The sequence below is a fragment of the Ictalurus punctatus genome, chromosome 16, assembly GCF_001660625.3.
Source record: "Ictalurus punctatus breed USDA103 chromosome 16, Coco_2.0, whole genome shotgun sequence".
Taxonomy (NCBI): Eukaryota; Metazoa; Chordata; class Actinopteri; order Siluriformes; family Ictaluridae; genus Ictalurus; species Ictalurus punctatus.
The window spans coordinates 7383524-7407055 of record NC_030431.2 but is presented as its reverse complement, the minus strand read 5'-3'; the positions used below and the strand labels follow the sequence as shown (position 1 = coordinate 7407055).

Sequence of the window (23532 nt, the reverse complement as noted above, 5' to 3'; positions counted from 1 at the left end):
AAATTTTCACCAGATATCAGTACTAGAGCATTAAAGTCCATAAATAAGGTTATAAAATGGAATGACACAGGAAAAAGTTATATATATATTCTTTACATATATTTATATATGTTTTACTGGCAACAGTAAAATATTTCAGTTAGTTCATAGAAGTTACTGTTTATTTTAGCTGTGGATTATGACTCAGGAGGGGAATAGGAAAAATCAAGAGGAGGACTCACTGGAGGTGGAGCAGAAGAACACTTGCTAGGTCTTTCATGCATAAGGCACTTTATTTTGCTCTCGACTTTAGCTTTGCTTAGGCTTATACAAAAGTACTGGAGCACAAATCAACCAGCAAGATGTGTGGAAATGTTGCAGAACAAGGCACTGAATAATGAACTAGACAAGAAAGAAGAAAAGGTGAAAAGTAACAGTCAAGAGGAACAAAGGAGTTGAAGAAACCATAGGTTCACAGGAGATCTTTCTCTACACTCATGGTATTTCCTTAAAAATTGGTGAGATAACTTTAATATGGATCAGAGAAGCTCAAATATTCCACTAGCATCTGTTCAAATTTCACTTCAGTCTTTTACCTCTGGTCTGGATGCCTGCACTTCTCTGTCAGGTAAAGCCATTACTTTACACACCATCTTGATTTCTCAGTTTCTTCATTTCAATCCCCTACACTGTTCTTCAAATACAGTAGCATGAATTGTCAAAATAAGATGTCTAGATGAGGCATGCTTTGTTTTATACTTGTGATATTTTGTTGGGAATTATTCTACTTGCTCCAGTGTTTTAGGGCACTGAGTCTCAACATTTCTTTAAAGTTCTTTTCCAGTCATATAGTAGTTCATGTAAAGTGCCTTACTCACAAAACCTAACCGAAGCTTGAGTTTAGTGCAATCAGAACAAAATGAGTCTTTTAATTTCCTCCCTAAAGTGTTTGATCACTCATTTCAATCAACTAAATTTAAGAATGCTGCTATCATGCAAGCAAGAATAATTACATTTCATTTAGTCAAGCTGCTGTAACTAAAGACTTTTATCCAATTCAAGATAAAAAGCACAGCAACACTTAAAGATAAGCTGTAATTTTCCATTTGGAAAATAGCATTCCACTGGCAGATATGGCTTTGGTTGAGCCACAGGATCAGTAGGATTACTTGGTGGTTAACAACTAGAGAAAAACAACCACGTGCTAATAATCCTCTGGACCAAAATGGCAGGGTGCCATGGGGTGGAAAAATAAGAAACTTGTGCTCAACAAAAGGACTTTTACAGCACACGTTTATATGCTATATTTTGCGATGTCATTATATTTTAGTCTTTATTAATGATGGATAGGTTTCACTGATCTGGTTTAAAGATCAACTGTAACATAGATAAAGTGTAGTTCACTGTCCAGGATAATAAATTCAAAGCATTCAGTTAATGCTAGGCTTATATAACACTGATAGAAGGGATAGGGTTTTTGGTGCCCTTGAGTATTGGAATGGTTCAGCTGAATAGTCTAGCATTCCATATTCTAGTTAAAAATATGAATGGTCACAAGACACATTCAGACAATACACATATAATATTTTTTTGATGACGAGCATGCATGTTAACAAGGAAATATATGTCAGCCAAAATCTCAAATTTTTTGTGGCATAAACTTATATTACTTGCTCTGAAATATAAAGTATGGGTGTGTCATAATAAATTCAACTATTCAAATAATTCAAATTAATTTCATAATATTGATGTGTACCTATATCTATTTGAGATCCCGTTTTCTACTTTGACCTGCCTTAAATAAAAGACTTCTTCTGTTAATGAGCATTGTCCCTTTAGGTAGGAAGGCTCTGAATTAATGAGCTGGTCTGATTTAATTATGTTGTCTCCTCATCCATCCATCCATCCATCCATTTTCTGTACCGCTTATCCTGCACAGGGTCACGGGGAGCCTGGAATCTATTCTAGGGGAATTGGGGCACGAGGCGGTGGACACCATGGACGGGGTGCCCACCCACCACAGGGCACAATCACACACTCATTCACACACCCATTCACATGCTACAGACAATTTGGAAATGCCAATTATTGCCTACAACATGTTTTTCAACTGGGGGAGGATAATGGAGTACCCGGAGGAGACCCTGAAGCACAGGGAGAACATGCAAACTCAGCAAACATAGGGCGGATACGGGAATCAAATCCCCAACCCCGGAGGTGTGAGGCAAATGTCGTAACCACTAAGCCACCGTTATGTTGTCTCCTCATAATATTCCTTCATTTTTAAGTTATTTACTTCAGTAATGTTTTTAGTTAGCCTAACCACTTCTGGTTACATGAGTGTGTGTGTGTGTGTGTGTGTGTGTGTGTGTGTGTGTGTGTGTGTGTGTGTGTGTGTGTGTGTGTGTGTGTATGTGTGTGTCTGTCAGTGTCACCAGCTGCACAGAGACTGCGCTGTATCCTTGGAGAGGAAGATAACGCCACACCAACACTCTTCACAGAGATGGACACACTGTACGATGAAGGTGGAGAACTAGAGTGGAAGGAATCAGCAAGGTAGCTTGCACACATATCATTTTCATACACACAATCAGAGCCACAGTCATTTACACACACCTACTTACAATATTATGTCCTCTGAAATCTTAAAGGGTCTATACCTTGTTTCTGTATTTTGGGAGTTTATACACAAAATCATCTTTGACATTGATTTGACTTTGTTGACATTGTCACTGTTAGAGACTGTTACTAGTCCAGGCTCTTGTTATCTCAAAACTGGACTACTGCAATTCACTACTCTTAGGCCTCCCGGCGAGCTCTATCAAACCCTTTCTTCAACCAGCCCAAGTGAACCCATGTCACACCCCTCTTCATCTCCCTCCACTGGTTTCCTGTAGCTGCCCGCATAAAATTCAAGGCCTTGATGCTCACCTACAAGACCTTGTCTGGAACAGCACCCTCCTACCTCAACTCTCTCCTGAAGGCTAATGTTCCCTCACGCAATCTGCGATTAATCAACGACTGACGCTTAGCAAAACCAACTCAGCGTGGCTCAAGGTCCCTTTCAAGAACATTCAAACTTACTGTTCCTCAGTGGTGGAATGAACTTCCAAAGACCCACCTCTTCCGTGAACACCTAACTAACTCATAAAAAAAAAAACCCTCTGGCACTTACACCTCTACTCTGCGCACTTTGCTTCTTCTGGAGCTCATTTAATGGATCTTGTATGTTAGCACTACGTGTATTGTTCTCTGCTTGATATATCGCTTTGCTTGTATTTGCTCATTTGTAAGTCGCTTTGGATAAAAGTGTCTGCTAAATGTATGAATGTAAATGTAAATGTAGAGACAAGTGCCAGTGGCTTTTTTTTTTCATGTCTGTCTGGAGAAGAGCTTGTCTGAATGGTATTAGTAGAAGTAGTGCCCATGAAAGACCAGGGGAAAGGGCCAGCTGGAAATTCTACTGAACCATGGTGAAGGTATCGACAAGATAGCTGAGTGCAATCTCTGCACAGATCATCGTCCAATTCCAATACCATATCAGATGCTGATCTGGGCATCTGATTTGTACAAGATCTGCCACTACTGCATTATTTCTTCAGGGGCAGAAATAAAGTCCTCCAAATCTTCTGCCCCGGACTATAATGCAGTCCAGGACTCACTTGAAGAGTCTTTGTTATCTGATTACTTATTGCTTTGGTCATGCTGTGAAATGAACAAATTGCTGCAATGTGATAGTAAAGAATTATTTTTTCCCACACAGCATAAGAAACATTACATCAAATTACAAGGCTAGTAATACAAATCATAATAATTACCCCATGAGCAAACAGGCAATTAAGATAGTTGTCAGCTGAGCATAGTGAAGAAGCAAAAGTCTGGCATCATCGGTCTTGTTCATCAGTCTTTGCTTCTGGTAGTAGAGTAGCATTTATGAAGAATGTCAAGTTAGTCACAGCAATTATTTGTAGTCATTGCCTACACTCCTAGCTGATGACAAATAAATTAAAACACACAACTCTTTCAGATGCTTGGGTTTAGTTGTGCATGCAGGCCAATTTTTGACAAGAGGAAAAATAATGAGAATTTAAAATCCCAATTCTAAAAAAGTTGGGATGCTGTGTAAAATGTAAATAAAAACAGCATACAATGATGTGCAAATCTCATAAACCCATATGTTAATTCACAATAGAACATAGAAAACATAAAATGTTATCAAAACTTTTCCAGCCTTTTGTGGCCCCATCTCAACTTTGAGACGGGTTGCAGCCATCAAATTCAAAATTACCTTATTTTTTCCTTAAAATGGTACATTTAATCAGTTTAAACATGTGATATGTCCCAACTTTTTTGGAATTGGGGTTGTAAACCATAATGTATGTTTAAAAATAATTTTTTATGTTGATTAAAAATATATTAGTGAAAAGATACAATGCATAATTTTGATCTGACAGAAGGTGTTTATTAAGTGTGTGTTTTCACAGGTGGGTGAAGTTTGAGGAGAAAGTGGAGAAGGGAGGAGAACGATGGAGCAAGCCACATGTTTCCACACTGTCACTGCATAGTCTGTTTGAGCTGCGTACATGTTTACAGACTGGTAGCATCCTGTTGGACTTGGAGGGCTACTCTCTGCCTCAAATAGTTGGTGAGTTTAACCAGTGTGTGTGTGTGTGTGTGTGTGTGTGTGTGTGTTTTTTTAACTGTGAGTGTGTGTTTTTTTTAACTATGTGTGTGTCTTTAACTTAAATTTGTAGTAGTAAGTCAAGGCAACTGATCTGTTTCATCAGTATGACATCTATCACCATCAGACTTCATGTAGTTGACTTGCCTCTAGGCATTCAATATGACCTGGATGCATAACCCACTTCATATACTTGTTTCCCTTAAGCGTTATAACTGGGTATCTGTATAATCTTCATGTTCAGATGAAATAGTGGACAAGCATGTGCAGGACGGCCTGATAGACTCTGAGCTCAGAGAGAAGATCAGTTTCATCTTGCTGAGGAAGCATCGACACCAGACCAAGAAGCCCATCCATCGCTCACTGGCTGACATTGGAAAACCCAGTCCTTTAAGTAAAGGTCTTGACCTCTAATTTTTCTATGAATTGTGTTACTGATTTCCTGATGTGGGTCCCAGTATGGAATAAAAAAATATTGCCACCTTTGGAAAACCAAAAAAAGCTATGGAACCAATGCTTAGTTTTTCAGTTGGCAGGCACTTTTGTCTAAAGTGTCTTACTGGTAGTGCAAAATGCATTACAATCCAGTAATATGCCATAAGAATCTAAAATCAATAATACAATGGTGCTCAAAAGTTTGTGAATCCTTTAGAATTTTCTATTTCTTTGTATGAATACAGTGCTCTCCACTAATGCTGCAACCCTTGGAAAATATGAGCAAAGAAGGCTGTGAAAAATTGTCTTTATTGTTTAACCTTTTGATATTTTGTTCAAAGAACTCTGCTCTCATGGATATCAAACAGTTGCAAACAAAGCACAAGTTTCTAAAAAAAAAATGTAAGTAAAATATAGATGTGCAAGTTATTGGCACCCCTATGAATTCATATGAGTAAAATATATTTGATGTATATTTCCATTGATATTTAATTTTTTTTTTTTTTAGTACACCTGGGTGACTAAGAACAGGAAATTGTTCAAACATGACTTCCTCTTTCACAGGGTATAAATATGAGGTAACACATAGGCCTAATTCCCTTAGTTATTCATAACAGTGGGATAGACCAAGGAATATAGCTGTGATGTGTAGCAAAAGGTTGTTGAGCTTCATAAAATGGGAACTGGCTATAAGAAAATAGCACAAGCATTGAAAATGCCCATTTCCACAATCAGGGCAATAATTAAGAAGTTCCAGTCAACTACAAATTATATGAATCAACCTGGAATTGGTCTATATTGTCTCAACGCACTGTGAAAAGGATGGGTTGAGGATCACATTTTGGGGAATTACAGAAGTTAGTTGCATCTTGTTGTCAAAAAGTCTCCAAAACTACAATCCGAAGTCACTGACATCACCACAAGTTGTTTGGAAAAGTTTCAAGATAAAAGCCTTTACTCTCATCCAAAAACGTCAAGCATCTCCGGTTTGCCAGACACTACTGAAACTTCAAATGGGATCGGGTTCTATGGTCAGATGAAACCAAAATAGAGCTTTTTGCCAATAAACACCAGAGGTGGTTTTGAATCACACAGAGAGGTAGCCATATGGAAAAGTACCACATGCCCATGGTTAAATATGGTGGTGGCTCTTTAATGTTTTGGGGCTGTTTTTCTGACAGAGGACCTGTACATTTTGTTAGGATACATTGCATCATGGACTCTATCAAATATCTACAGATATTAAATGAAAACCTGACTGCCACTGCCAGAAAGCTTAAAATGGGCTGTGGTTGGATCTTCCAGCAGGACAATGATCCAAAGCATGCATCAAAAAATGGTTTACTGACCGCAAAATCAAGGTTCTGCCATGGCCATCCCAGTCCCCTCACTTGAACCCCATAGAAAACCTTGTGCGGTGAATTGAAGAGAAGAGTCCACCAAGGACCTTGAAATGTGAAGGATGTGGAGAGATTCTATATGGAGGAATGGTCTCAGGTCCCTTGCCATGTATTCTCCAACCTCATCAGGCATTATAGGAGAAGACTCAGAGTTGTTATCTTGGCAAAGGGAGAAAGCACAACGTATTGATTAAATTTGACTAAATTTAAAGTACGGACCTATATTTAACAGATATTTTTCGGATAAATCTGTGTTTTGTTTGCAATTGTTTAATATCCATGAGAGCAGAATATTTTTTAAACAAAAGATCAAAAGGTTAAACAACAGAGAAAATTTTTCACAGCCTTCTTTACTCATATTTACCAAGGGTGCCAACATTAGTGGAGGGAACTGTATATGACAAAAAATATTATACTTGTTATACTGATATTAGACTCATTTATTTATTGATGAAAATTATCCAATATTACATATCTGTGAGTGGCAAAAGTATGTGAACCTAGGATTAGCAGTTTAATTTGAAGGTGAAATTAGATTCAGGTGATTTCAATCAATAGGATGATAGTAAGGTGTGAGTGAGCACCTTGTTTTATTTAAAGAAAAATGATCTATCAAAGTCTGATCTTCACAAATTCAATGTTCTTGAATTTCCTCCATTTGTACAGAATCTGTCTGACTGTGCATTAGTGGAGTTCAAACTCTTTGGAGATGGCTTTGTAATGTTTTCCAGCCTGATGAGCATCGACAACTCTTTTAATGAGGTCCTCAGAAATCTCCTTTCTTTGTGCCATGATACACTTCCACAAACATGTGTTGTGAAGATCAGACTTTAACAGATTCCTGTACTTTAAATAAAACAGGACACTCACTCACACCTGATTGTCATCCCATTGTTTGAAAACACCTGACACTAATTTCACCTTCAGATTAAACTACTAATCCTAGAGGTTTACATACTTTTTCCACTGACAGATATGTAATATTGGAAAATTTTCCTCAATGGCCAAGTATAATATTTTTGTCTCATTTGTTTAATTGGGTTCTTTTTGTCTACTTTTACGACATGCGTGAAAATCTGAAAATATATATGATATTCTGGGTCATATTTATGCAGATATATATAGACAATTATAAAGGGTGCACAAACTTTCAAGCACCACTGTATGCTACAATATGAGCGTAACCTTTCAGTGATGCTACATTATTTTTTTAAAAAATCCTTTTAAAATAGATATCTTATCCATAAAAATAATTATGTGACAAAATTGTTGTTCATTAGTTATTTAGCACAGCCTTCCTTTGGTCAATTCTGGATGCATATAGGGAACATACAAAAGGATCTGTCAAGTCAAGTCAATCCGATACATTTGCCTATGCAAAATCTCTTTACATCCTTCAGAGTTCATGATCCTTACAGTTTTTCAGCAACTTCTCACAGGTTTTAGAAGGAATTAAGCTCAAGAGTCTGGCAAAACTACAGTAAACCTTGTAGGACTTTTTTCATAACCTTTTAACACATCTTTACTAAGAGTGAAAAGAATTCTGAAGGTCAGTATATCCATCTTATATTAGTTTTAATATACTTTGAACCTCATTAAAAAAAAAAACTCTGATTCTTCCATGCTATCTTATGTGTACTATTGTGCAGTATGATGCCTTCTCATCTCACCCTTCTCTTCTTCTCTGCAGTGTCCTTTCTAATTTCTAATGTAACCTACACTCTGTAACCTCTCAATTTGTCTCTTGAGCTCTCTTTCTCTTTTCTTTTTTTCCACTGTTCCCTATTTCCCTGGGTCTGTCAGATCGAAGTCCAAGTTGTAGCCATAGCTCCATGTATAACTTGCATCACTCCACTGAGGACTTGCAAGGTCACCAGAGAGGAACTGTGGGGAAACTATGTGAGTCTAGGTTTCTCACCCAAATGTAGTCTACCACGTCACTAAAAATCTATATAAGGTTCTAAAAGTCATAAATGTCAATTGTACATGACAACGTATGCTTTGATGCTTCTATGGTAGCCTTTACAACAACATATCACACTTATGCATCTTATTTTGATGTGTATAACATATGGAGATGTACAGAATTTAATACATTGCACAGCAATGGTCCTAAATTTGTTCTTACACATAAATGCAAAATTATCGTATGCACAAATTATGATTCATCAACTGTATATAGGGAGTTTATATTTTATATATACAGGATCTCACAAAAGTGAGTACACCCCTCACATTTTTGTAAATATTTGATTATATCTTTTCATCTGACAACACTGAAGAAATTACACTTTGCTACAATGTAAAGTAGTGAGTGTACAGCTTGTAAAACAGTATAAATTTGCTGTCCCCTCAAAATAATTCAACACATAGCCATTAATGTCTAAACTGCTGGCAACAAAATTGAGTACACCCTTAAGTGAAAATTGGGCCCAATTTGGGACCAATTAGCCATTTTCCCCTCCCCGGTGTCATGTGACTTGTTAGTGTTACAAGGTCTCAGGTGTGAATGGGGAGCAGGTGTGTTAAATTTGGTGTCATCGCTCTCACACTCCCTCATACTGGTCACTGGAAGTTCAACATGACACCTCATGGCAAAGAACTCTCTGAGGATCTGAAAAAATGAATTGTTGCTCTACATAAAGATGGCCTAGGCTATAAGAAGATTGCCAAGACCCTGATACTGAGCTGCAGCACGGTGGCCAAGACCATACAGTGGTTTAACAGGACAGGTTCCACTCAGAACAGGCCTTGCCATGGTTGACCAAAGAAGTTGAGTGCATGCGCTCAGCATCATATCCAGAGGATGTCTTTGGGAAATAGATGTATGAGTGCTGCCAGCATTGCTGCAGAGGTTGAAGGGGTGGGGGGTCAGCCTGTCAGTGCTCAGACCATATGCCGCACACTGCATCAAATTGGTCTGCATGGCTGTCGTCCCAGAAGGAAGCTTCTTGGGAAAACAGTTTGCTGAAGACAAGCAGACTAAGGACATGGATTACTGGAACCATGTCCTGTGGTCTGATGAGACCAAGATAAACTTATTTCGTTCAAATGGTGTCAAGTGGGTGTGGTGGCAACCAGGTGAGGAGTACAAAGATAAATGTGTCTTGCCTACAGTCAAGCATGGTGGTGGGAGTGTCATGGTCTGGGGCTGCATGAGTGTGGCCAGCACTGGGGAGCTACAGTTCATTGTACTGAAGCAGAGCACGATCAGTATGCAGTATTCCAGCATGATAACGACCCCAAACACACCTCCAACACAACCACTACCTTGCTAAAGAAGATGAGGGTGAAGGTGATGGACTGGCCAAGCATGTCTCCAGACCTAAACACTATTGAGCATCTGTGGGGCATGCTCAAACTGAAGGTGGAGGAGCACAAGGTCTCTAACTTCCACCTGTTCTGTGATGTCATCATGGAGGAGTGGAAGAGGACTATATAACAAATGAAATAAAAGCTGCTTTATGAAAAATAAGAAAAATGATTTTAAAAAAAACAATAATAATAATAATGATAATAATAATAATAATAATAATAATAATAATTGTGCACTCTTCCTTCACTTTAATTTAATCTCATGACTGCAAGTGGCAAAAGGCAATACACATTCTGATAGAATCATGACACCAGTGGTTATTAAAATAGGGGAAGCACAACTTTTTATTATCGACTATATATATTAGCATATTATGCTAATCTAAGACTAACAATAAACACAGGTCATCCATTTTACTTTACAAAAACAGTTAAAAACTGGGACCTTTTGAATAAAAATCGTGGGTGTTGGTTTGCCCTCTTGTTTAATTTTCCTCTTCTCATAAGTATGAGTATCAAAAGTCTTTTCTAAAATCAACATTAGCATTGTCTGCCATTTCCTGCCAAAAAGCAGCTAACTAATAGCTAATCAAACATAACTTATTTGTTACACTTTACTTTCAATATTTACAAATTATACCACCACTACAGGCTCCAAGCAATTCTGATTGTCATTTCTGAAATGTTTCAGTTTGAGATGTCAGTCATTCCTGATTTGCTGATTGGCAATTGGTTAGAAGGCTCCACCCCTTTGAGTGGTCTACCAGTCAACTTAAGAAAAAGTTGTGCATCCAGGCAGAATAAGTATTGTCCAAAAAAACATAGAGATACTTTTTCCTGTGCAAAACTGCGGTTAAAATTTTTTCATAATTCCAAATAAATCCAAAAATAAGTGTAGCGAGATTCACAAAAATTGTGAAATGAATAGAATAAGATCCACAAATATATGCTAGAAGTTTCAGAAAAATGAATTACATTCACATTAAATAAAATGAGATTTGCATATATATATATATATATATATATATATATATATATATATATATATGCAAATAATAAAAAATAAAAAAAAGAATTTATATATATATATATATATATATATATATATATATATATATATATATATATATATATATATATATATATATATATATATATTCTTTTTTTTTTTATAAATATGTTTTTATTTCACAAACACAACTCTGCCTGGCATTCATTTGTGGATCGCATGGATTCATTCATTCATTCATTTGTGGATCGAGTCTTGTGCATTTCTCCTGTGCAGGTGTGGATTGTTGCACGCATTTGTGGATTTTAAAACATTTCTAACAAATAAAGCAAACAAATAAAAACATCCATCATTTTCTGTACTGCTTTTCCTGCACAAGGTAGCGAAGAGCCTGGAGCCTATCCCAGGGAACTCGAGACACAAGGCTGCAAACCCACTACAGGGCACCAGAGCACACACACTCACACACTACGGACAATTTCAAATCAGCCTACAATGCATGTCTTTAGACTGGGGAAGGAAAACAGATTACCCGTAGGAAACCCCCAAAGCACGAGGAGAACATGTAAACTATGTGCTCAAATGGCAGAGGCAGGAATCAAACTCCCAACCCCGCAGGTACAGTGCCCTCCACTAATACTGGTCCCTTAGTAAATATGAGCAAAGAATTCTGTGGAAATTGTCTTTATTGTTTAACCTTTTGATCTTTTGTTCAAAACATTTTTTTTTAAATACTCTGCTCTCATGGATATCAAACAATTGCAAACAAAATTTTTGTTAAATATATGTGTGCAATAAGTATTGGCACCCCTATGAATTCATATGAGAAATATATTTGAAGTATATTCCCATTGATATTAAAAAAATAAAAATAGTACAACTGGGTGACTAGAGACAGGAAATTGTTCAACCATGACTTCCTGTTTCACAGGGGTATAAATATGAGGTAACACACAGGCCAAATTCCCTTAGTCATTCATAACAATGGGTAAGATCAAGGAATATAGCTGTGATGTGCAGCAAAAGTTTGTTGATCTTCACAAAATGGTAAGTGGTTATAGGAATATAGCAAAAGCATTGAAAATGCCCTTTTCCACCATCAGGGCAATAATTAAGAAGTTCCAGTCGACTGGAAATGTTATGAATCAACCTGGAATTGGACATGTGTGCGCACAGAGAGGTAGCTATATGGAAAAGTACCACATGCCCAACGTTAAATATGGTGGTGGCTCTTTAATGTTTTGGGGCTGTTTTTCTGCCAGAGTACCTCAACAATTTGTTAGGATACATGGCATTATGGACTTTATGGACAGCTTTGAAATAAAAACCTGACTGCCTCTGCCAGAAAGCTTAAAATGGGTCAATGATTCAATACATGCACCAAAATCAACACAAAAATGGTTTACTAAACACAAAACCAAGGTCCTGCCATGGCCATCCCAGTCCCCTGACCATAGAAACCCTGTGGGGTGAATTGAAGAGGGGAATTTATCAGCGTGGACCTTGAAATTTGAACGATCTAGACAGATTCTTTATGTAGGAATGTTCTCAGATCCCTTGCCATGTATTCTCCAACCTCATCAGGCATTATAGGAGAAGACGCTGAGCTGTTATCTCGGCAAAGGGAGGTAGTATTGATTAAAAGGGTGCCAATAATTGTTGGCACACCTATATTTAGCAAAGATATCTATTTTTTTGATAAACCTATGTTTCATTTGCAATTGTTTGATATCCATGAGAGCAGAGTATTTTTGTGAATTTTTTAAACAAAAGATCTAAAGGTTTAACAATAAAGACAAAGGTTTCCAGCCTTCTTTGCTCATATTTTCCAAGGGTGCGAATATTAGTGGAGGGCACTGTACAAGGCAAATGTGCTAACCACTTAGCCCCCTAAATTAACTAATTAATAAATAAACCTTCCAGCATAGACCACTCCCACTTTAAAGCCATATAAGAAAATAGATACAACTATTTTGAATACAAAATAGATACAAATACAGATACAGATAATGCCACTGTGTGATACCCGTAACGTGTAGTGAACTATAGGAAATTATGGTATCCAAAACTGAGGACATATTCCTTCTCAAACCACAAAGTGGTTTCAGTAATCAGTATTGGTAAGTCCAACATTTTTCATATCAATGAATAATAAGTGACCAGCTGTAATTCCAAAACTGCAATTAATGTACACAAATTATATTTATATTGCATCACTTACGTGTTATGTTACTATGTGAGTTATGAACCTGTTATTGTGTAGGACAAATTTGCCTCAGTGGAACGTTTAGTCCATCAGACCTGTTATTTACAGTGCTTCTTGAAAGTTTGTGAACCCTTTAGAATTTTCTACATTTCTGCATAAATATGACCTAAAATGAGTCCTAAAAGTACAACCCCAATTCCAAAAAAGTTGGGATGCTGTGTAAAATGTAAATAAAAACAGAATGCAATGATTTGCAAATTTCATAAACCAATATGTTATTCACAATATAAAATATAAAACATATCAAATGTTTAAACTGAGGAAATGTACCACTGTAAGAAAAAAATAAGGTAATTTTTAATTTGATGGCCACAACATGAGTCAAAAAAGTTAAGGGCAGGGGCAACAAAAGGTTGGAAAAGTAAGTGTTACTAAAAAGAAATGTCTGGGTTACACATATAACCCTGTTACCTGAGAAGGCAACGAGACTCTGCGTGAGCTCCTTGTTGTGGGAAGCGTACTCGAGCGTGATCAATATCTGAAACTTCTGTAACATCATGCCTATTTATAGGCCTGCCATGATCAGGTGACATGGCAATTAAGTGTCTCGCATGATATTTAATTGACACCTGTGAACCGCGCCTTCAGTCTCTATTATCTGAAGTGAAGACGCAATTCACAGGCATGCCCCAGTATTTAAAAGCTATGCAACATCTCATTCCCTTCTCAGGGAACAGGGTAACCCAGACGTTCCCTTTCAAAGGGAACTCCACGTTGCATTAGCTGAAGTCTGTGGGAACGAGAATACTCACTCTATCATACTGAAGGTATGGCCTGTTCAAAAAGATCCGAGCCCGAGGGTCACTGCAAGACACTCGAGCCGGGGGCCGGAATGTATATCCAGGCTGTAAAATCGAATGAATGTGTGCAACGTAGACCACCTTGCCACAGCACACACATCCTGTAAGGATACACCTATGGACAAAGCCTTCGAGGAAGTAACCCCCGTAGTGGAAAGAGCCCTTATGCCCAGAGGCGTAGCAAGACCGCACGCCTCATAAGCAATAGAGATGGCTTCCACTATCCAATTAGAGATGTGCTGCTTCAACACAACATCACCCCTACTGTCACCGCCAAAGCCAACCAGCAGCTGCTCTGACTTACATCACTGGCCGGACCGGTGGACATTAGTACCGAGAGCCTTTACTGGACACAGTCAGTGCAATTTCTCTTGTTCTGGTATGAGGAACGGAGGAGGGCAGAAAGCCTGCAACACTACTAGCTGGGTAGCAGATGTAGGAATATAATCCGGCCTAGGATACAGGAAGGCCTTGGCTAATCCAGGGGTAAAGTCAAGGCAGGAAGGGGCAACAGAGAGCTTGTAGATCTCCTACTTGCTTGAGATATGTCAGGGACAGCAGAAGAGCCACCTTTAGAGTCAGAAGTTTCTCAGAGGCTGACTCTAAGAGCTCAAATGCGGCACCTGACAGACCTTCCAGGACCACAGCAAGGTCCCAAGAAGCTATGCGTGGTCTGCAGATGTGCTTCAGCCACCTGACACCACGCATAACCCTCGAAGTTAGAGGATGTTGCCCCACAAAGGCTCCATCAATAGGGGTGTGGCTGGCTGAAATGGCGGCCACATAGACCCTGATTGTTGGTGGAGGCAACCCCGCTGAGAAACGTCTTTTAAGAACTCCAGGACTGTAGCTATTGCGCAGTTCGCTGGGTCTAGCTGTTGTTCCTCACACCACGAGACAAAAAGTTGCCACTCGAGCACATACAATTTCGTCATGGATGGCATTCTAGCATTGTACATGGTCTCTACAACCTCAGTTGTGAGACCAGAATCTATGAGCTGGTGCCCCTCAGGGGCCAGACCCACAGTTTCCATAGTTCCGACCGAGGGTGATAAATCAGCCCTCCGGCTTGAGACAGTAGATCCCTGCAGATGGAAATCTCTGAAGGATTGCCATCTAGCAGGGATATTGTCCCTGAAAACTAAATTTGAGCTGGGCAATAAGGTACTGCTAACAGCAGACGTAGACAGTCTTGGTGAACTCTCGCTAGAACTTGTGGAAGCAGAGCTGAATCTCAAACTGAATCTGTGGAACGATAAGTTTGGGCATCAGCATCTTGAACCTGTATGTCCGAAGAGTACGGTTCAGATGACGCAGATTTAAAATTGGCTGCATACTCCTCTCTTTATTGCGGACCAGGAAATAACGGCTGTAAAAACCTCCCTCTCTCAAGGAATGGGGTACATGTTCTATGGCCCCTTTGTCCAAGAGGGATGTTACTTCCCGCGCTAATGTTGGGCTCTGCTATGTGCTGACTACTGTGATGAGCACACCTCTGAACTGGGGGGATCGAGCTCTGAACTGGACCTGGTAACCCTTTTCTACAGTAGACAGAACCCATGGAAACACATTTGGCAGTAGTTTCCATGCTACCAGACGGTCTTTTAGTGATGTTAACTTTTCCACATTCTAATGGAGAGAAAGCATCAGATTTTATTGCCCTGTGACAGATTGCTGACCAGAGAACATTGAAAAACTTGGGACAGCAAAATTTTTAATTCTTTTCAGAAACCATGGACACCACATCCTCTAAACTAAAGAGGACTAAAGAGGACCATCTGGCTTTTTATCTCACTCAGTTCAAAAGCCTGCATCTCTGATGGTATGGGGGTGCCTGTTGAATGGGCAGTTTGCATATCTGGAAATCCACCATCAATGGTGAAAGGTATAGAGCATATAAAGGTTTTAGAGCAACAAATGCTTCCATCCAGATTCCATCCCATCTTTACTTCTGAGAGACTGTGCCTTTTTAAGATACTCTTTTTATACCCAATAATGTTACTGCCAGTTAACCTAATTAGTTTCAAAATGTTCCTCTAGTTGTTTGTTTTTAGTAACACGTACTTTTCCAGCCTTTTGTTGCCCCTGTCCCAAGTTTTTTAAGATGGTTTGCAGCCATCAAATTCAAAATTACCTTTTTTTTTCCTTTAAATGGTACAATTCCTCAGTTTGATATGTAGTAAAAAAAAATAATAAAATCATTGCATTGTGTTTTTATTCACATTTTACAGTGTCCCAACTTTTTTGGAATTTAGGTTGTACATAAAGAGAACCCAATTAAACAAATGAGAAAAATATTATACTTGGTCATTTATTTATTGTGGAAAATAATCCAGTATTACATATCTGTGAGTGGCAAAAGTATGTGAACCTTTCAGTATCTGGTGTGACCCCCTTGTGCAGCAATAACTGCAACTAAATCTTTCTGGTAACTGTTGATCAGTCCTGCACATCGGCTTGGAGGAATTTTAGCCCATTCCCCAGTGCAGAACAGCTTCAACAGGATGTTGGTGTGTTTCCTCACATGAACTGCTTGCTTCAGGTTCTTCCACAACATTTCTATTGGATGAAGGTCAGGACTTTGACTTGGCCATTCCAAAACATTAACTTTATTCTTCTTTAACCATTCTTTGGTAGAAAGATTTCCTGACATTTTCCTTTAGAATTTGTTCATATAATTCAGAATTCATTGTTCCATCAAACCATCCTAGCCCATATGCAGCAAAACAGGACCAAATCATGTTACCACTACCATGATTCACAGATCAAATAAGGTTCTTGTGCTGGAAAGCTGTTTTCCTTTCTCAAAACATAATGGTTCTCATTTTCAAACAAAAAGTTATATTTTGGTCTCATCTGTACACATTTTTTCCCAATAGCCTTCTGGCTCGTATAAGTGATCGTTATCAAACTGCAGACAGGCAGCGATGTTCTTTTTTAAGAGCAGTGACTTTCTCATTGCAACCCTACCATGCACACCATTGTTCCATCCATCCATCCAGCCATCTTCTATACCACTTATAATTTTCAGGGTCACGGGGAACCTGGAGCCTATCCCAGAGAGCCACACCATTGTTGTTCAGAATTATTCTGATAGTGGACTCATCAACATTAACATTATCCAATACGCAAGAGGCCTTTAGTTGCTTAAAAGTTTACCTGGGTTCCTTTGTGTCCTTGTAGACTATTACACAACTTGCTCTTTGAGTGATATTTGTTGATTGACCACTCCTGGGGAGGGTAACAATGGTCTTGAATGGTCTTGAATCTGTCTGATCTATCTGACTGTGGATTGGTGGGTCCAAACTCTTTAGAGATGGTTCTGTAACCTTTTCCAGCCTGATGAACATCAACAACTCTTTTTCTGAGGTCCTCAGAAATCTCTTTTGCTCATTTCATGATATACTTCCACAAACATATATTGTGAAGATCAGACACACACACACTGTTTGTCATCACATTGATTGAAAACACCTGACTCTAATTTCACATTCAAATTAAAGTGCTAATACTAGAGGTTCACATACTTTTGCCACTCACAGATATGTAATATTGGATCATTTTCCTCAATCAATAAATGACCAAGTATTATATTTTTGTCTCATTTGTTTAACTGGGTTCTCTTTGTCTACTGTAGGACTTGAAAATCTGATTACATTTAGCTGATATGTCTGAAGGGTTCGCAAACTTTCAAGAACCATTGTACACTTAATTTAAATGACTTTTATAATCAAGTGAGTGATGTTTGTATTTCTTGTCTTTCAGATCATGTTCAGAGCCGTAGTTTGAATGATATCTCAATTACTCCAAGTTCTGACCAGGTGTGGTTTTTTTCTGTTTTGGAGGAACGTCCATGCTTTCAATGTGTCTGCACTGTTTAATGAATTAATTAAATAACTAGAAGAAATTTGAGAAGTGCTCCAATCCCACCAATGTCTTGGTTGGCATGATAGATATTGTAGAGGTTTTGGTAACAGTAGCACTGAACAGTTTTGAGTAACATGCCTGAGGTGGAATGTTCTTTTTTTATAATTTTTATTTCATTCAAATTGAGTTGTAAGGCTCACTAGTGGTGGACTGGGAGTGTTTGCCAATTTGAATCCTGATGATGCGACAGCCATCCTTGGCAGGAAGCCAAGGGAGAAAAATTGACCATCCTCTCTGGGTGCAAGGGACTGCATACTCACTCTTCCTTGTCAATCACATCCACACTAGCCAATTGTGTGCATCTGTGAGCTCATTATGCAGAACAGGACAAAAAGCACTTGCCTCCGAGTGTGTAACACTGCCTTGAGATGCCCTCTACCTGCTTTCTAGTGGTCACAAATTTATTGTGCTAAATCACATAAACCTTTATAGAGGCAAGGCTACATGGGTGGATCACAATGCTAGTAACCACAGCTAGAAATATGGACTCCAACACACAAGACATTTCTGGCACTGCTTCCTGAAGGGAGGGTATGTCCACTGGGCCAAGGGGTCCCTCAGAGTGCTACTTTCATTAGTCAAAAATCCATCAAGGTTGGGAGATGGCCCCAGCCTGGTCGGAAGCCTGCTGAATTTTTTTTTCAACGGGGCGTATAATTTGAGCCATGCCACTATGGCATTGATCCATTTATTATTTTCTTGTCGCTCCAACATCAGGCAGTTCTCTTGTAGGAGTCCCTGCTAAGATAAGAAAAAATCATGCTGCATCTATTTTTCAGTCTGCCTTTCTCTTAGCCAATTCATTTACTGGCATGCTGGGGGATGGTGGCATAAACCTAGAGAAAGGAAACTCATGCGGACACGGAAATGACATGCAGAGAAACTTCGCATAGACAGTAACCTGAGATCAAGATCAGGATACCTGGTTCTAAGACATTCAATCAGTTTTTTGGTTAAACCTTGTTTGTCTATATACAGTAGGTAGAAATAATATCTTTGGTGCTTGAGTCTTGGTTATCATAGATTCCCAAGCCACTGCCCCATAACATTTGCTATCTGCTACAACAAAAATTCTTCAATAGTTTTTAAGCCAAACAGTTTGCAACCTTCAACATTCTGAAACTTGATCTGAGACTATGACTGCCGTGCTTATTAATCACTGTTAGATGCTGAGGTTTTGCAGTATTCATTTTTACTCCTCATATTCTTAGTTGTGTACTGGGGGCACTGAAACAAACAAATGTAAAAATAAATAAATAAATAAATAAAATAAAACAGACTGAGAAATATGTTTTAAATGTGGAAAAGTATGTGGCTTTTTGAAACTGGGCTCCAAGGAAACATGTCTTTCATGTGCTAGCACTTAGCCGCTAAGTCTTAGCACTTATTGCTCCTGTAAGTATGTATGCTCTTAAATAACTTCAGTGATTGCATAACAAAATTGATCCACTGGAAGGATTTGGCCACTTGCCAATGCCATATGCAGAACCATCAGTCACTGATAATTAAATTATTAATTATACTTACTCTCAATGACCTACATGAGCACTATGGATACAGCTCTGTGTTTTCTGATGATGAGATTAGATATACCTACTAAACATGTAAGAAATCTAATGTAATTCCTATTTCTTTTTTTATAGGTTATTTTTCACTAGGATACTAATAAAGTGAGAAACACAGATTATGTGCTTCATGATCTTACTTTTAACCAATAATGGCTCACTATGTTGAAATGTTACCCACCAGCTCAAAAACAAGTTTATGAAGAAAATTCCTAGAGATGCTGAGGCATCCAATGTGTTGATTGGAGAGGTGGACTTCCTGGACAAGCCTTTTGTGGCCTTCGTCCGTCTTGCTCAAGCCACAACATTGGGTGGACTGACTGAGGTCCCTGTACCAACCAGGTAAAAATATATACTGTTGGTTTTGTAGTTACATGTTTTTTCTATTTTTAAATCTTGAGTACTTTAAATGCTTTGTATTTCCTCAGCAATTTTATTGTTTTTTTCCTAGGTTTCTCTTCGTTTTGCTTGGCCCTCATGGCAAAGTCAAGTCCTACACTGAAATTGGCCGTGCCATTGCCACCCTTATGGTTGATGATGTATGAATAAATGGATAAAAGTTTTATAGTTTTAAATGATTTTGTGCCCCAAATTGTATGTAATGAATTAGGGAAATTATATATATATATATATATATATATATATATATATATATATATATATATATATATATATATATATATATATATATATATACATATATATATATATATATATATATATATATATATATATATATATATATATATATATATATATATATGTGTGTCATTATTTATTTAACTGTCTCTCCAGCTCTTCAGCAGTGTAGCCTATAAGGCCAAACACCGTGAAGACTTGATTGCAGGACTTGATGAGTTTTTGAATGAGGTGACAATTCTCCCACCAGGAGAGTGGGACCCAAAGATTCGTATTGAACCACCAAAGAAAGTTCCTTCAGCAGAGATGAGGTATGAGGATGTGAATCATGTGCAATGGACATGATTTTGAATATCTGTATTGATAAATAGGAATCAAAAAGTGAAATGAATTTGCTTTCTATTTTGCTGCAGAAAGTCAGTGTTTTCATTAAATGAACTGGGGCAAGCAAATGGAACTGCAGGAAGAGGAGGAACAGCTGATGATGATGAAGAGATGCCTGCCACACATGAGCTGGGAGAGGAACTGAGCTTCACTGGGAGGTAATATTACCCAGTATACTATGACCCTAAACACTCTTCTTGTAGATTTGGTCCTAGGAAGAAAAAAAACAGCTAGGCATCATATGCATAGCTGTGTGAACTAGTGTTGCCAGTGGAGTGCTTCAACACTCTCTAAGGAGCTGATGGTATTAATTTATAAAATTATAAATCAATATTGGTACGTTCCAATTAGGATTAAGCTGTAATACTGCATTTATTGTATTTAATGTTTCAAATATTGGTCAAAACAGAGGCATTTTGGAAAAACTGTTTTTATTCCAGGTTGTCCATGTTCAAAAAATTCTATGTTTGTGTGCTTATTTGTGCAAAGGAGATTTGGTCAGTCTGGTAAAAAAAAAAATAATAATAATAATAAAAACAATTCAGTATAAAACATTGTCCTGTAATTCAACATGTACTTCAATGGATTTTAACCATTTACTTGTTTTTTGCGAGAAATATTATGAGCTGGCAGACTTAAATTATTTCTGCAGCATATTTTCTTTGACTTTGTGTATTGTGTATGTAACAGATTTTGTGGAGGTCTTTGGCTTGACATCAAACGGAAACTACCATGGCTGCTGAGTGACTTCTATGAGGGCTTTCACATCCAGTCTATCTCAGCTGTGCTCTTCATATACCTGGGATGCATCACTAATGCCATCACATTTGGAGGACTCTTAGGAGATGCCACTGACAACTACCAAGTACCGTTATTTCTTACAAAGCAGTACCAAGCTCATTCTAGTTCTTCCCATTCTCTGCATCCTATTTTTGCTTTACTTAATTAATAATTGAACCATTTATTTTACCACAAGCAGGAGCTCCCAAATAGCTCCACTGGCTATGGCATTTTATAAGTATTGACTGTTGCTGGTGCCACATTAAAATATCAGCAGTGCCTTAGCCATACAATTTCTTTTGGAAAAGATGGCTTACGGAGAATATTCTCTCTCTCTCTCTCTCTCTCTCTCTCTCTCTCTCTCTCTCTCTCTCTCTCTCTCTCTCTCTCTGTTGTTATGGAAAGATCCTAGGGGTTTTTGGTAACATACACAAGAAGTAATCTTTTTTCTATGAGAGAACATGAAAAGCATTTTAAAATATTATAATCTTGCTATCATAATAGGACATACTCTCCCAGACTAGTGCAAGGATTAGGATAAAAATTGGGTCTTAAGGTTATTTTAAAGAAATGTCTGGAATAACCTGATCTATAAGTTCTGAATTATTATTGTGTCCTCTAGGGTGTGATGGAGAGCTTTCTTGGCACAGCTCTAGCAGGAATGGTCTTCTGCTTTTTTGGCGGCCAACCCCTCATTATCCTGAGTTCCACAGGACCTATACTGGTCTTTGAAAAGCTGCTCTATGAATTCTGCAAGTTAGTTCAAAAAGCTGTTACCACTACTACCACTGCTTCATATTTGTTGTGTTATTCATGTATGTCTACTGATTAATATGGATTACCTTTTCTATTCATCTGTAATTGGATATCAGTCATTAAAGACAGCCATTATGGCAAACAGCCTTATATCCCTGACAGAGGTTTATTCTTTGAGTTCAGTTATATGTTTTCCATAATCAGGACTAATGGCATTGACTATATGGAGCTGCGCTTGTGGATTGGACTGCATTCCTGCCTTCAGTGTCTCATCCTTGTGGCCTCAGACGCTAGCTACATCATCAAGTACATGACCCGTTTTACTGAAGAGGGCTTCTCCAGCCTCATCTCCTTTATCTTCATCTCTGATGCTGTAAAGAAGATGGTGGGAACCTTTCAGTACTACCCTATTAACATGAACTTCAAGCCTGACTACATCACTACATACAAGTGTGAATGTCTGGCTCCAGACCAAGGTGAGCATCACTGAAGTATAAATTGACCTTACAGTTTATGGCCTTTTCGGTGCAGGAAAGGCTGGTTCCTGAAGTTCTTCACCAGTTTACTGTAAGCAATTTGTCTATGGTTGTACTCCATATATTACATTTGTTGTATACATTACATACCTCTGTCTTTTTGCCATATCAACTGATAGAAACCCACAAGCTTTGTTTTCCTGTTTGTCATGTAGGTTCCATGTAGTGATTTACATGGGCAATGAAGACACAATTTTAAGTTGCATTCATGATGTCTTTTTATACTGTAGTCTTATTTTTTGTTATTTTTGTAATAGGTGCTTCAATAGTTTTCAATTCATCTGCTCTACTTGGTCAAGACAACTTTACCGATTACTCTTTGGTAAGAGCAAGCTGGAAAACCATGAAGATTGCAATGTTCCTATTTTGTGGGGGGGGTTTGCTACAAATTTATGCAATGAAACATACTGTATCAACAATTGATAAGGTAGAATTAAATAATGTGGTTTGATTAATGGCTATACATCACCAGATCATTGATTTTTCATTTATTTGGCACATTTTTATCATTCAGTTTATCTCTTTTTCCATTTCCCTATATTTATTCCATGTATCACTGTATATGCTCTTTATTCTACATAGTACAATTTCACAGTTCTGGACTGGAGTCAGCTGAGCAAAAATGAGTGTCTAAAGTATGGTGGGTCTCTGGTGGGAAAATCCTGCAAGTATGTTCCTGACCTGGCTCTCATGTGCTTCGTCCTGTTTTTTGGCACCTATTCTATGACCATTTCACTCAAGAAGTTTAAGTCCAGCCGCTACTTCCCTACCAAGGTTTGAAGGAGTCAGCCAGAATATTGTAATATTATGACTTGAAGGTGACATAAGAGTTAAAAATAACTGGTATTTGTACAACCCCAGTTCTGAAAAATTTGGGACAGTATGGAAAATGTAAAAATACAAACAAAAAGAGTCATTTGAAAATTCAATTCACCCTGTACTATATTGAAAACATATTAATAACAACATTATTTGATGTTTTACTTGTCAATTTAATTTATTTTTGAAAATATACACTCATTTCAAATCTGATGACTGCAACACACTCCAAAAACGTTGG

The 23532-nt window shown here is 38.0% G+C and overlaps 1 protein-coding gene across 1 annotated transcript in view; it reads left to right on the top strand.

Moving 5' to 3' along the window:
• slc4a5b (solute carrier family 4 member 5b) overlaps positions 1 to 23532 on the top strand; it is a 55303-nt gene that overhangs the window by 3590 nt on the left and 28181 nt on the right. The window contains exons 2-14 of the mRNA XM_053687061.1: positions 2409 to 2535; positions 4464 to 4624; positions 4905 to 5060; positions 17651 to 17706; positions 19562 to 19719; positions 19829 to 19916; positions 20173 to 20327; positions 20430 to 20558; positions 21091 to 21265; positions 21803 to 21936; positions 22141 to 22412; positions 22730 to 22794; positions 23055 to 23246. Of these exons, the coding sequence (XP_053543036.1) occupies positions 2409 to 2535; positions 4464 to 4624; positions 4905 to 5060; positions 17651 to 17706; positions 19562 to 19719; positions 19829 to 19916; positions 20173 to 20327; positions 20430 to 20558; positions 21091 to 21265; positions 21803 to 21936; positions 22141 to 22412; positions 22730 to 22794; positions 23055 to 23246 (1868 nt within the window). The remainder of the gene's footprint in view (positions 1 to 2408; positions 2536 to 4463; positions 4625 to 4904; positions 5061 to 17650; positions 17707 to 19561; positions 19720 to 19828; positions 19917 to 20172; positions 20328 to 20429; positions 20559 to 21090; positions 21266 to 21802; positions 21937 to 22140; positions 22413 to 22729; positions 22795 to 23054; positions 23247 to 23532) is intronic.